The sequence below is a fragment of the Toxotes jaculatrix genome, chromosome 7 (assembly GCF_017976425.1).
Source record: "Toxotes jaculatrix isolate fToxJac2 chromosome 7, fToxJac2.pri, whole genome shotgun sequence".
Taxonomy (NCBI): Eukaryota; Metazoa; Chordata; class Actinopteri; family Toxotidae; genus Toxotes; species Toxotes jaculatrix.
In genome coordinates, this window is record NC_054400.1 from 29,155,066 (window position 1) to 29,167,816 (window position 12,751).

The window sequence follows — 12,751 nt, forward strand, 5'->3', positions numbered from 1 at the left end:
GAACATGTGGATGTTTGTGTTGACTGCAAAAGAATCCAGAGAAAAATACTTTCCCAACATTTAGGATCAGTCAGAAAAGAAACACACTGCTGACGAACATCTAAGGTGGAAAAATGCTTCATACTGGTTGTAAAGGTGTGAGGACATCAGCATTCACCTGAACCTGGAGTTTACTCTCTGACTTGTTGTTCCATTGATGCTGAAAGCTCAGTAACACAAAGCTACATGAATGGATCAGTCATGGACGCACTGGGATGGATGATGCTGTGTGTGTGTGTGTGTGTGTGCAGCAGCCATGTGTGGACAAACGTTGCCCTCAGCTGGTCACTTCCTGTACAGCATGCTGTCGTTTTGCCTCACAGTCATGACAGTGAAGTTCACCCAAAATGACACGTCCATAGATAAATTCAAAGAAGACACATTTGGATTGATTATTGATTACAGAACATTTTATTAGCTAAGCTCAGCTGTTAGTTCCACTTCAGTTCTCCTTTAAAAGGAGCAGACAAGTGTGGTTCTGCTGTGACAGCACAGGGAGCATTTTCATCTCAGGTCAGAAACACTTTAGAATGATGGGAAACGTGTGGAGTCTGTAGGTCAAATGTTAGATGAGAACTTTGCTGTGTGATGCTGTCGATAATGAAACACATGACAATGACAACGACAACACAATGTTCTAGATTTAAACATCAGTCAGAACGTGTTAGAGACGTGACAGAGGATTAACACTGTGGTACAGATGGAGGCTGATACACATACACATGTAAAATCCAGGGGTCATGTGGTGTGTGTTTGTGCTGTTAGTGTGGATCTGTGTGTTTTGATGTTTAGCAGGAAACAACACGTTAATGTTTAGTAGAATCTCTAATTAGTAAAAATCCAAAAGCATGTTTTGATTTTTTTTTTTTTATGTGTATCCATGTAAAAGATATTTGCCTGTTTTCCAGAACAGATTATATCCTGTGAGATAAGACTGCTGATGATGGATGTGTCCAAAATAAAAAATCCCTAAATACACAGACACAAATACACAGTGTGCTCATTTTTATGACAACAACAATGGAGGAGGTTATGAAAAAGATGCACTGTGCACCGGAAAACACAGGAGGATACAGGAGTGTTTTTGTTTAGCAGATTCTGACACAGAAGAAAGGCCCTGAAACAGGATGTTAACACCCTTCACAAAACATCACCTGTATATTTTAAGAGTAACAGGATTTTAGTTAATAAAATCAGCAATGGGGTACATGATTTATTTACATGTATATGTATGCATGGGTTTGGTGCTTGAAAAATAAAAGCTGAAAACACAGGACTCTTAAAAATAAAAGAGTGGAGATATTTATCAACCAATAACTCTAAACTTTATGTGCATATTTTGTAAGATTTAGAATGTGCCTACAATCAGTTATTATCAGAACATTAAAAAAAAAAAACAAAAAAAAAAAACATGAGGTAACAAAAGACAACGAACACACTGTTTTTAATTATCTGTGTAAAACATAAGACAAAGGATCATTTTTAAATCTATAGTTGGCATTATGGAGAGAATTTCAAAATTCTGATTAAAATAATAAAATAATCAAAATACTGAAGTCCTGAAGCCCATTTAAAGGTTTAAGTATGTTTCTATGCGAAACTAAGATGAGGCTCCAAAAAGGGGAGGGTTTAATCAGGTCTTGATGACTTTCCATTGTTTTTCTATGGAACTTGCGTTGCCATGGTTGCACAATTCGCTGCCAAAAGTCAAAGCACGCTATTCCCAATCAAACAGCACATTCAAAATGTATATTTCGCCTGAGTTTTCTCACAGATATAGGACGAGCTTCACACAGAAGGCAGACGTCTCATTCTGTTCATTGAAAAGTCAGAATGCAGTCTGACTACAGGGTGTCCATCGTCAGGAACATTGTGAGAAGCCGTCCTCCGTCCATCCTCACTGATCAGGGAAGATAAAGTTAACATATTCTGCTGTCTTTGCTCCTTTCTTTAACACTGTAAAAAATCAGCGTAATGCCAATATTTTTTAGCCTGTTCCAAAACATCTTTAACAGCACAATGCACCTCTAACCCTATCCCAAACATGTGAGACTTTTCTAACAAACACGTTAAATTCAACTTTGGCTTCAGATGACACACAAATGCCCCTTGGTTTGAATAACATCACACCAAGGGGACCAATGAATAAAAATAAATAAATAAATAAAAAGAGGTACATGCATCGACTGTTTCTTTTTGAAAGCAAAGCCATACAGATAATGGGTGGAACTAACTTTCTGTATCCTCACGACTATTAAATAATTATCTCATGATCTTCATCTTTTCAGTCCAGTGTAAACGCCAAACCGGCCTCTAGTCTCTCCAGCTGAATTTGGTGAGGTAGAAATTTATGGAAAAGTTTAATATCCACAAATTTCATGAAATTATCAAAACATGGGCGCATTTAGTTTCTCAGGAACATGGTGGTGAGATCTCATTGACCTCCAGTCCAAACTTAAAATCGAAAGGATTAAACATCATCTCAAAGAAGCCTGATTATTATAGAAGCTGCTTGTATACAAGAGACTGGACAATAACTCAAAGGCCAAAGACTGTGGAACACATAAAACTCTTCTCAGCTCACAGTGACAGTTTTTCTCTCAGTCCGAATGTACAGAGGTTTGTATTTCCAGTCGAGCTCACCATTTCAAGGCTTCCAGAATCTGCTCTGCTATTGAAAGCAGATCTCATTTAAAAAAAAAAAAAAAAAGTTTGAAGTCATGTAATGTATTTAACTGTCATATCAGCTAAATGAAAGCACAGAATAACTTGTGGAAAAAAATAATGAAAGTGTTATAATATTCCATAAGACCAAAATCAGCATGATAGCCATTGTACAACTCCTCTTTGATTGTTAAAGCACAAGTTACATCTCAAAATATCCGGTATTATCAAATATATATATCAAATATCATGAATGTCAGTCTGTGGAGGCAGAGGTAGAGTTACTCGTCTTCACTAGAACATTCTTAGAACATCACACTGGACATGTCCTTTATCTCCCACATCAAACAAACTTCAAGGATTTGTTTACCTACGTAACACTGCAAAAATCAGACACATCGTGTTTCAAAAAAGATGTAAGTTAATAATTCCTTATTATCAGGCTGCTCCAACAAGTCTCTAAAGTCTGCAGCTGATTCAAAATGCTGCAGTGTGAGTACTGACTGGAAGCAGGAAACAAGATCATATTTCTCTTGTATTAGGTTCTCAGCATTGGTTCCCTCTAAAATCCAGAATAGAATTTAAAATCCTGCTCCTCACCTACAAAGCCCTCAATAGTCAGACACCATCATATCTTAAGGAGCTTCATATCATAGTTCCCTGCAACCCTTGAACACCGGAACACTAGAACACTGTGCTCCTAGAATGCAGGATTACTTGTGGCTCCTAGAGTCTCCAAAAGTAGAATGGGAGGCAGATCCTTCAGTTACCAGGTTCCTCTCCTGTGGAACCACCTACCAGTTTGGGTCTGGGAGACAGACACCCTGTCCATGTTTAAGAGGAGGCTAAAAACTTTCCTCTGTGATAAATCGTATACTTAGTTCTGGCTCAGGCTTTGCCTTGAACCTTCCCCTAGTTACGCTGCTATAGGCTCAGACCGCCAAGGGACTTCCCATGATGCACTGAGCTCCTCTCCTCCCCTCTCGCCATCTGTTCTCATGTTACATGTTAATTTGTCTTGTCTGCCGCATTATTAGTCTCATTAATTACCGTTACTAGTGAGTCACAAACCAGCCAGCAGGTCAAGCATGGCGCAGGTAGGCTGGCTGACAGACATGTGTCTCTTTCACTGAGACAACAACAGGAACTCTTCCTACTCCTACACCAGCCATTCTTGACTGGACAAACTAGTCTTGACTTCTGATTTTCAAACTGATGCAGGTTCATAAATTTTCCCATATTCTCTATCAATAACAGCAAGTTCAACACGTTCTAAACGTTTCATTTGCTGTTCCAGGCTTGAAAGTAGCAGTAAAAACTGCTTCTGAGATGTAGTTTGTGGGGTGGGATGTCCCAGCCCACCAATAGCTCCAATAGCTGCTGGGACACCAGCGAGTGGTCAGGCCACAGCACATGCCTCTATTCCATTCCTTCAGATACATCTCATATGCTACACCGACGTCTTCCTTTGTTCTTTCACGATCAAATCCTAACTGCTGTGGCTATGTCTGCGGCTGAGGCGAGTGGTCTGGTGGATCCTGTGGGTGCATCAGGACTCTGACTGGTGTGACTGTTGGACTTCAGACCCATGGCTCTTGTGGTTAGACAGGGGCTGGATGTCAGTCTGTGATGGGTCTGACAGCTCCTGTGGTTCAGCCCTGGACTCGGAGAGCTGGGAAACTGGCAGCTCCGGTTGTTGCCTTGCTTGGATGCTGGACTCTGATGGATCAGCTGTTTGCTGAGACTGGTTCTGACTCCTCGAGGGGTCTTGCGGTTGCTTTGATGTGATGCTGGGCTCTGATGGATCCGACGGCCGGCATTGTGAGTCTAGGTTCAACTGTCTCTGCAGCTCCTCTGCACTGTGGGCCAACATGATGCTCACCTTCCTCTGGTGGGCCAGGGCCTCCTCCTTGTCATTCAGCTACATCAGTTTTAGATCATGAACAGATAAATGAACAGATAAATTCAGGTCCACTTAAGGACAAATGCTATAGCTAAGGCTATTTATTGCCTACCAGCAAAAAATACAGGAAGAGGCGAATTCTTTAGGGACCATATACTAACCAAGTCCAGCAGTCTGTAGAGAGTCTCTAAAAGATCATCAGGCATCTTCAACTCTAAACCTGAAGGCAGCAATCCCCTCAACCTCTGGCTCACACTGATTAAAGGACTCCTGTTAGCACCTGGAGGGAAAAGACACAGGTTTTTGTAATAGTCCCTCTTCCTGTCTTCATTTTAGTGATTCATATCATTTTCTGTACACCTGATTGAATTTATACATTTCATTTCATTTTAACAACTTGAAAGTGTCACACTGTAGTAGGTCTGTGACTGAACTGCCTTGTTGTGCCTTTTTTCTTCTTCCATCTGTGACTTAGTTAGTTACCCCTCGAATTGCAGAAGAACTCCAAAATTCACCATGTGAGAACTACAGGTCTACACCTTAAACTTAAGACTCTAAGGTACGGTACACCTGAGTGCATCAGTTTTAAATTCACAGAAATTCACACCCTATGGGCAGGATCCACCGATCTGATGTAACACACTGTACTGATGGCAGACTTGCCTTCAGCCTTGCAGTGATGGGATTTCAGGATGTTAGCCTCAGCCAGCAGCAGAAAGTGCTCACTTCGTTTTCTCAGCTGCTGTTCGAAGGCAATGCGAAAAGCATCTGCAACCATCAACGCCTCCTCTCTCCTCGAACGCTGAGCATCAAGCTGGAAAACACACACGCATGCAATTACATTGCACAGCCATGCCTATATGTATCTCTCTCTCTCTCTCTTTATATATACATACACACAATATACACAAATACATTGTAGATTCATACTCTTGGCATTCTCTCAATCAGCTGCGTCAGATGACCTGGCCTCCACAACCACCTGACCTAAACCCAGCTGAGATGGTTTGGGATGAGTTGGACCGCAGAGTGAAGGCAAAACAGCCAACAAGTGCTCAGCACCTCTGGGAACTCCTTCCAGACTGTTGGAAAACCATTTCAGGTGAATACCTCATGAAACTGATTGAGAGAATGCCAAGAGTGTGCAAAGCTGTCATCAAAGCAAAAGGTGGCTACTTCCAAGACTCTAAAATATAAAACATATTCTGGTTGGTTTATCACGTTTTTTGTTAACTACATAATTCCATATGTGTTCCTTCATAGTTTTGATGTCTTCTGTATGAATCTACAATGTAGAAAGTAATAAAAATAAAGAAAAAACATGTGTCCAAACTTTTGACGGGTGTGTGTGTGTGTATATATATCCCTTCCACCTTTCTTTTAGCTTTAAAAAGAAAAATTATTTCGAAAAATGAAAGGAAATGTTAAAATCCCAAATATCTTTGATAAAGCCTTCCCTCCACTCTTCCCCAGTAATGTGAGAGCTGGTTGGTAGAACAGGGGGTCACCAAAACAACTGTCTCTGTGTGAGTATGAATCTGTTCAACAAATCTCTACTGGGGTATCTTATCTTTAGAATCTTGAGTTATTATGCTGTGTTTCCTCAACAGTCCAGTCATGTCCACTGCCCACCCTGTTCTCTCTTTAGTTGTGATGAACTGATGCTGAAGCATAAAGCTACTGTTGATGCCAACACAACACTTCCTGCACATGCTTTGCAGTCAGGAAGTCGAGTTTGTGTAAGGACAAAGAAGTTTTTTATTCCACCCAAGATAAAGAAGAGAATCAAGATTAAGAAGAGCAGATCAGAAAACAATGAACACCAATGATGGTTTGAGAGCAGGTGAAGTTAGAGGTATTTTACCTCCTGCTGCAGCTGGACCAGCTGCTTCCTGCTGGCAGCAGCAGTCCGACTGCACGGACAAGCTTCCGCAACTCCAAGGCATTGGCAGGCCCCCAACACTGCCAGCTGGAAGACACACAGAGAAGACAAAGACTAAACTAAATCAACTCCTGAGCACAAGTTACTTATAAACTTAAACTTAAGTACAAGTAAGACAGATGTTACGTGCACAGTCTTACTCCAGTTTTCCACCTGAGATGTGTAAAACAGCTGAAAATGCCATTTATACTCTTAAATATTACAACTACATCAATGTTCACAATGTACACAGGGGGACCATTAGAAGACCAGGTTCACTGTGTGGCAAGAATGTATAAATGTCAGGTGAATCACCTAGTATTGCCATAATGTTAAGGATCACTAATGGGCTGAAAAAATATAATTCATTCATTAAATTAAGATCAAATAAATAAAATGTGATGGTTAAGGTAAGGGGCTGTGAAATGTAGTAAAAGAAGGTATGCAGGACTTCCTGTGTCGTCCTTTAGGTGATGCTCTTTCACCTCCAGAACACTTGCGTCTCTCTCTGGGCCGTACTGAGGTTTGGTTCCTTGGTAGGTTCTCTGCTCTTTCACATTCAACATGGAGAGAAGCTCCAAGCACTGTCGACTTAAGGCTGTAAACGTAAACACACACACACACACACACATACACACCATTCCAAGTTGGCCAAAGACCACAAGATGCATTTGAAAGTACTGGTAAAAGACTGTTAGCGACTTGGAGTTTGGAGCTGCATGAGGCTAGGTAATCAACTCTACCCACCACCAGTTCACTTCACCTTCACTTCACAAGTGGAGATGATGTGTGGAGACATGTCTGGGTCAGCTCAAAATCATTCTGCATAATTCAGGATTTACCAGAATTTTCTGCTCGGATATGCTGGATCTCGTGCTTTCTTTCCTGCAGGTTGTCCGTCAGAGTCTTGTTCTCACTCAAAATTCTGATTAACAACAACAACAACAAAAAAGTTACAATACACAGCAGTGAAAAATCAGATATGGGTGAATGTAGAGTAAATTTGACCTGTTGTATTTCTGCTCCCAGGACTGCTCAGACTTCTTCATCTGGACCTGGTTGAAGCTGAGCTCCCACTGCAAACTGTTCACCTCCTGCAAGGGATGGAAGCACCACATCTTGACTGACATATTTTACCTACTGTTGCAACATTATATTTATATTTTATACATTGGATTACTTCTTCATCTCTGCCCCTCCTAGTGTTGTCCCTAAAATAATGAATGGTCTTGGATCTCTCACCTTGTCGGTTAAATCATAAGAAACACAGGTGTCACTATGGACTCTGGACCCTGGACTCCGGACCAACATGTTAACTGATTCATTTGGTTTTTTTTTCCAGCTGAGAAACACTGCAAAGCTAAGCCCACTTTGTCTCCAGTGGAAATGGAACTGTTAATCCATGCTTTCATGTCATGCTTTTGACTGTTCCAGCTCCCTTTTCACCCACCTTAGCAAATTATCCCTGAATCGTTTACAAGTTGTCCAAATTGCTGCTGCTTAACTCTTGACCAGGTCTTCCATAAGGTCTCATGTGACACCAATTCTAATTGCTTTTCACTGGATCTGCATCAAATTCAGAAGGTCTAGTTCTACACTGTCAGTCTCCTGCCTACATTAGAGAGCTACTGCAGATCTATGTTACCAGCAGGTCTCTACAGTCTTCTGATCAGGGTTTGCTGGCTGTTCAAGGATTTAAAACTAATGGAGACTGCGCTTTTGAGGTTGTGGCTCCTAAACATTGGAATCCTCTCTCCCATTTAAGATCTCTGGACGCCGTAGACACTTTTAAAGAGCAGCTGGACACCTACTTGTTTGGGCTCTCCTTTGTGTACCATTCAGGAACCAGAACACTCCGAGTGAAGCTCTTTTAAATACTCACTGTGCTAAATGTTTCTTCATTCTTGAACCATTTCATATTTTCTGATAATTCTTATAGAACTGATCAACTTTGTGGACTCTCCCTGTCTGGAAAGCAGAAATCAGTCAGAGTGGAACTGTAAACAGAGACATCACTACCATCTCCTGTAGGATTACAGTTTGTCTTTGATAAACAGGAAAGGATCAGTCAGCTCCTGACTGTTGAGCAGAAACCTGCTGCAGAATGTTAAAGCAAACAAACCAAGCCCTTATTTGAGCAGCCTGAACATTTATGAGCTACAGACCAAAGAAAAGCAGCTACCTTCTCCAGAGCTTTGGCCTTCTCCTCGCTCTTCTGCAGCAGACTTTTAGTGTGACTGGTGGCTTTGTCAAGAATGGCCTGTGTGAAGAAGAGAACATTTTATTTATTCGTTGAACGAAGCCAAAATTCTCTCAGCTTAGCATCACAGAAGATGGTTACTTCCTTCTCTCTAACTGAAGACCACTAGTCTGAGACTTCAGAGGCAAAGATGTTTCATACAGAAACACTGGTCTTCACAGGAAGTCTTAATTTGCTTTTATGTGTACAGTGTAATGTTTACACATGATGTCAGAATAGCTTTTGTGCAGAACTATCCAAAAGTGACTATTCTACAAAACTGCCTGAACTCTATCAGGCACTGGCAGACTTCATGCTGATAAACCTGAAGCTGTTCCTGAGGTGACTCTTCAATCTAATTGTGTACCTTTTATATCCTTTATACATTACAACAAACAGTCTGATACCATTAGCTAACTTCTGAGTCAATATGGATAAGAAGTCATTAAAATGCTCAGAAAATTGGAAAATTGAACATCAATACCAAGACAACTGGAAATATGACATGATCCAAAGATGCAGAACAGCTTCCCTGATTTTCCTCTGTCTTCTGGGCCACAGAGCTGAAACACGTCATTAAGCCTTCCTGAAAGACTGACATCTTTTGTAGAAACCAATAGGTTTGGGGCAGAGAGCCACACACAGAGTAGGCAAGTGTTGACTTTGGTGTTTTCATGGAATTTGTTGACAGTGTATCACCAGCCTTATTCTCTAGGCCAGGATGACCTCGATCTGAGAAGCTGTTGTTTTTTTTTTAAACCTGAACCTTATTTTCATAGTTTTGGTGATCATTTATATCCTTTACTCACAAGCTTCATTGCTACGTATCCCACTGGGCAGTATTTTTTGCCTTTAGCCAGTTTACCAGCTGATGGCAGAAACATGCAGGAAACACAGGGTGAGAGTGAAGGAGAAGACCTGTGGTAAAATAACAAAACTTAGGAACCCTTGTGAGATTCCGATCAACCTGGAGGATTGCAAGTGAACTCTGAGGTCACAAGAGATCTTCAGACCACTGCTCAGTATTCTTGATCTGGGTTTTGGACACTCTTGTGATTCCACCTGAACTACAGAACAGTGACCTGTAAGATACAGTAACTTCAGTATGTGTTGCTCTACCTTTCCCTGTAAGATCTTCAGAGCTTCGTATTTGCCTTCAAGGTATCGATGTGCCACCTCCAGCTCACAGGATAATGCATCTATCACCTGTCAACATAGCAGAACCATCATTCAGAGTTTTGCAGGCTGGAGAAGAGTGTAACTTATATCCACTATAGTTTTTCTTTACTTTTCCTACCTCACGTGCTTCCTGTAGTCTGTCTCTCAGCTCATCTTTGGATAGGTCAACCAAGGAGCCTGCTGATTCATAAAAATTAGAGGTCACAGAAAAGGTCACAGAAAATGTGTGTGTGTGTGTGTGCTTTGTTGTAGCTTTGTGTTTTGTAAGAACCAGTTGGAGCTTTATACATTCAGAGCAAGAACACATTTATGTTACAATGAAAAAAAATGTTTGCAAACGCCACCCTCATTACTGTGTATGTTGTGTGTTGTGATGGTCCTCCCCTGTTATATGCGGTGCAGCACCCAAAGTTCAAATTAGGGCCATCACTTTTCATCCGAAATTCATTCAAATGCGGGGGAAAATGTTCATATTCGAACTGTAATAACTTGTATGTGTACAGTCTATAAGCACGACAGACCGTTTGAAGTAGTCCACCTTGTGATCCAGCAGAGAGCGCTCTAAAACTTCAGCTTGACCTACAGCATGTCCTACTGACCTAATGGTGAACTACTATGAAAATGTGGAAAATGGAGGCATTGGAATGAATTCAAACAAATTGCAAATCATTTCAAATTTGTTTGACATTGATTTTTGACAGCCCTAGTTCAAATTTGTTAAACTTTGACCCGACCTTTGTACACCATGGTTGAAGGCTACTACTTGTGCTGTGATTAAAGACAGAGGACAAACTGATGAGGAGTGTTTCTAAATGTAACTACACGGTAAAAATCATCATCATAATGAGGATGAGATCAAACTGAAAACATTTGCTGGGTGAAATATATCCACAGATTAAGCAAACAGTTGTGTTACCAAACACGGTTTGAGTCTCTACTTTAAACTAAATACTCATTCACACAGTGTAGGTACATGAAAAGATCTAGAAATATCTAGAAACACCTGCACCACTGATGAATCTAACTCCAGTACTGCCTCTCATTTAGCTCTGTTTTTGGTCTCTACCAACTCCTGAGGGAAATATCAGGCGCTTTAGCTGCTAAATGCTCAACTGTGGACACAAGATAGTCTCCAACTATGTCTGCCTGTTGCTTGCTGCTCAGCAGGAGGTGCAGAGTCCTTTCACTGGAAATAGCCGCCAGTGCTGTAAATAACACTGATGTAAAACCAAAACTATGAGCTAAAGTGGCTAAAAAAGCTCAGTGAGCTGGTTTTTCTTCTCTATGATCTCTGCATTAGGAGCGATCCCATTCACATTACACAGAGACAGTTATCCAACATCCAGAATGAGGCCTGGAGTAAGCAAATGTATCATTAGCACAGTGGAATGGAAACCAATCATTTTATTCTAGTCTTGTTTGACTCCTTTTTTTCAGTAAAGGCTTCATTCACAGACGTTCGTACCATAGAGTGGCAGCTTCCAGCGGGCTCTCTGCTGTACCTCTGCAGTCTTCAGTCCCAGGATCCAGGCTGTCTCTGCTGACTGGCTGCTGCACCTGCGCAGCTCTGCTTGGGACAGCAGGGTCTCTGAGAGACCAGTGAAGCTTTGGCTCTTCGTACGAGTGGAGCTGGGTGCTGCTCTGACTCCCATTCCATCACCCAGGTCTCCGTCCACCATGTCATCATCCAGGCTGCAGGCCTCATTGATCTCCTGCATCTGAATCAGGTCAAATCTCACCTCTATAAGAAAAAACACATTTTGATTTGCAAACTGAAATGGTCAATCCAGAACCTCTAGTGCTATTTAAATATATATATAAAGTAATTAGTACAAAAATATATAGAAATATAAATCATCCCCTGACAGATATTTTAAATACTAAGACACCATTGATACTTAGGATGCTGTCTCTTCAAAATCCTTCAAGAATGAATCAAACACTGTTTGCTGTCTGCTTTTTATTTTATTTGTTAACAGTGTCTACACTCCTTGCTTGTTCTATGCTTGTGAATCCTTAAACCACTGTTAATCCATCATCACAGAATAGGTATGCCAGACCATTAAGAAAACAGACACTGATTGTTTCACAGGTTACTTCATCTCATATATCTTTAGAGGCTTGATGAGGTAAAAAACAAACAAACAAACAAACAAACAAACAAAAAAAAACAGTTTTGTTGATGTTGACCAAATGCATTATAAAAACTACAAAATAAGTTGTTTTTTTTTAAAATATGTGAAAAGTTTTATGTCACATGAAGCGTATTGGGAACAGTTAATAGCTCTGAATATTAAATTAGATCATTCTGAATACATTTGCCGTATCTGTGGTATCATATGGATCATAGATTATTAGTTATCAGAGGACATCATCACTACAGTCTGGAGCTGATTCATTTATGCAAACATTTGATGAAACACACAAACAAAACCTGGTCTATACAACGTTCGTTACAGAAGTAATTTGTTCTAATATAAAGTGGAACTTGCCATCTAACTTTCGTGGTTCTGTTTTTTTTTTTTTTTTTTTTTTTTTTTATCAATTAGTATCGGCTACTTCCTCTTACCTGCAACTTTGAAGAAACAAACTTATATTCCTCGGTGCTTTAAAGTCTCCGCCGACACACAGACATAAAGAAAGTTAATTAACTAAATGTTAACGACGAAGTGAGAGTTTATACTTCATACAAAACGTTTCCGTCCCGCGTTACTGGGTCTACTCGTCTCCCCTTCCTCCACCAGCCGTATACAGTTTACCCCTCCAGCGCAGTCAAGCTAAAAGCGCTACCACTAACTACTTCCGG

The 12,751-nt window shown here is 40.7% G+C and overlaps 1 protein-coding gene across 2 annotated transcripts; it reads right to left on the reverse strand.

Moving 5' to 3' along the window:
* Window positions 1-493: 493 nt before the first annotated feature.
* Window positions 494-12,693, reverse strand: ccdc125 (coiled-coil domain containing 125). Of its 2 annotated transcripts, none has more exons than XM_041043150.1 (12): window positions 12,515-12,693; window positions 11,411-11,686; window positions 10,064-10,122; window positions 9,886-9,972; window positions 8,710-8,787; window positions 7,536-7,621; window positions 7,370-7,452; window positions 7,013-7,125; window positions 6,471-6,575; window positions 5,270-5,420; window positions 4,768-4,886; window positions 494-4,624 (listed from the first exon to the last, which is right to left on the reverse strand). In XM_041043150.1, the coding sequence occupies exons 2-12, from the start codon at window positions 11,661-11,663 to the stop codon at window positions 4,253-4,255; spliced, it is 1,506 nt and encodes a 501-aa protein (XP_040899084.1). In that variant the 5' UTR covers window positions 11,664-11,686; window positions 12,515-12,693; the 3' UTR covers window positions 494-4,252. The 2 variants fall into 2 exon arrangements, with proteins under 2 accessions (XP_040899084.1, XP_040899083.1); XM_041043149.1 differs by having other exon boundaries at window positions 10,064-10,125.
* Window positions 12,694-12,751: the final 58 nt, after the last annotated feature.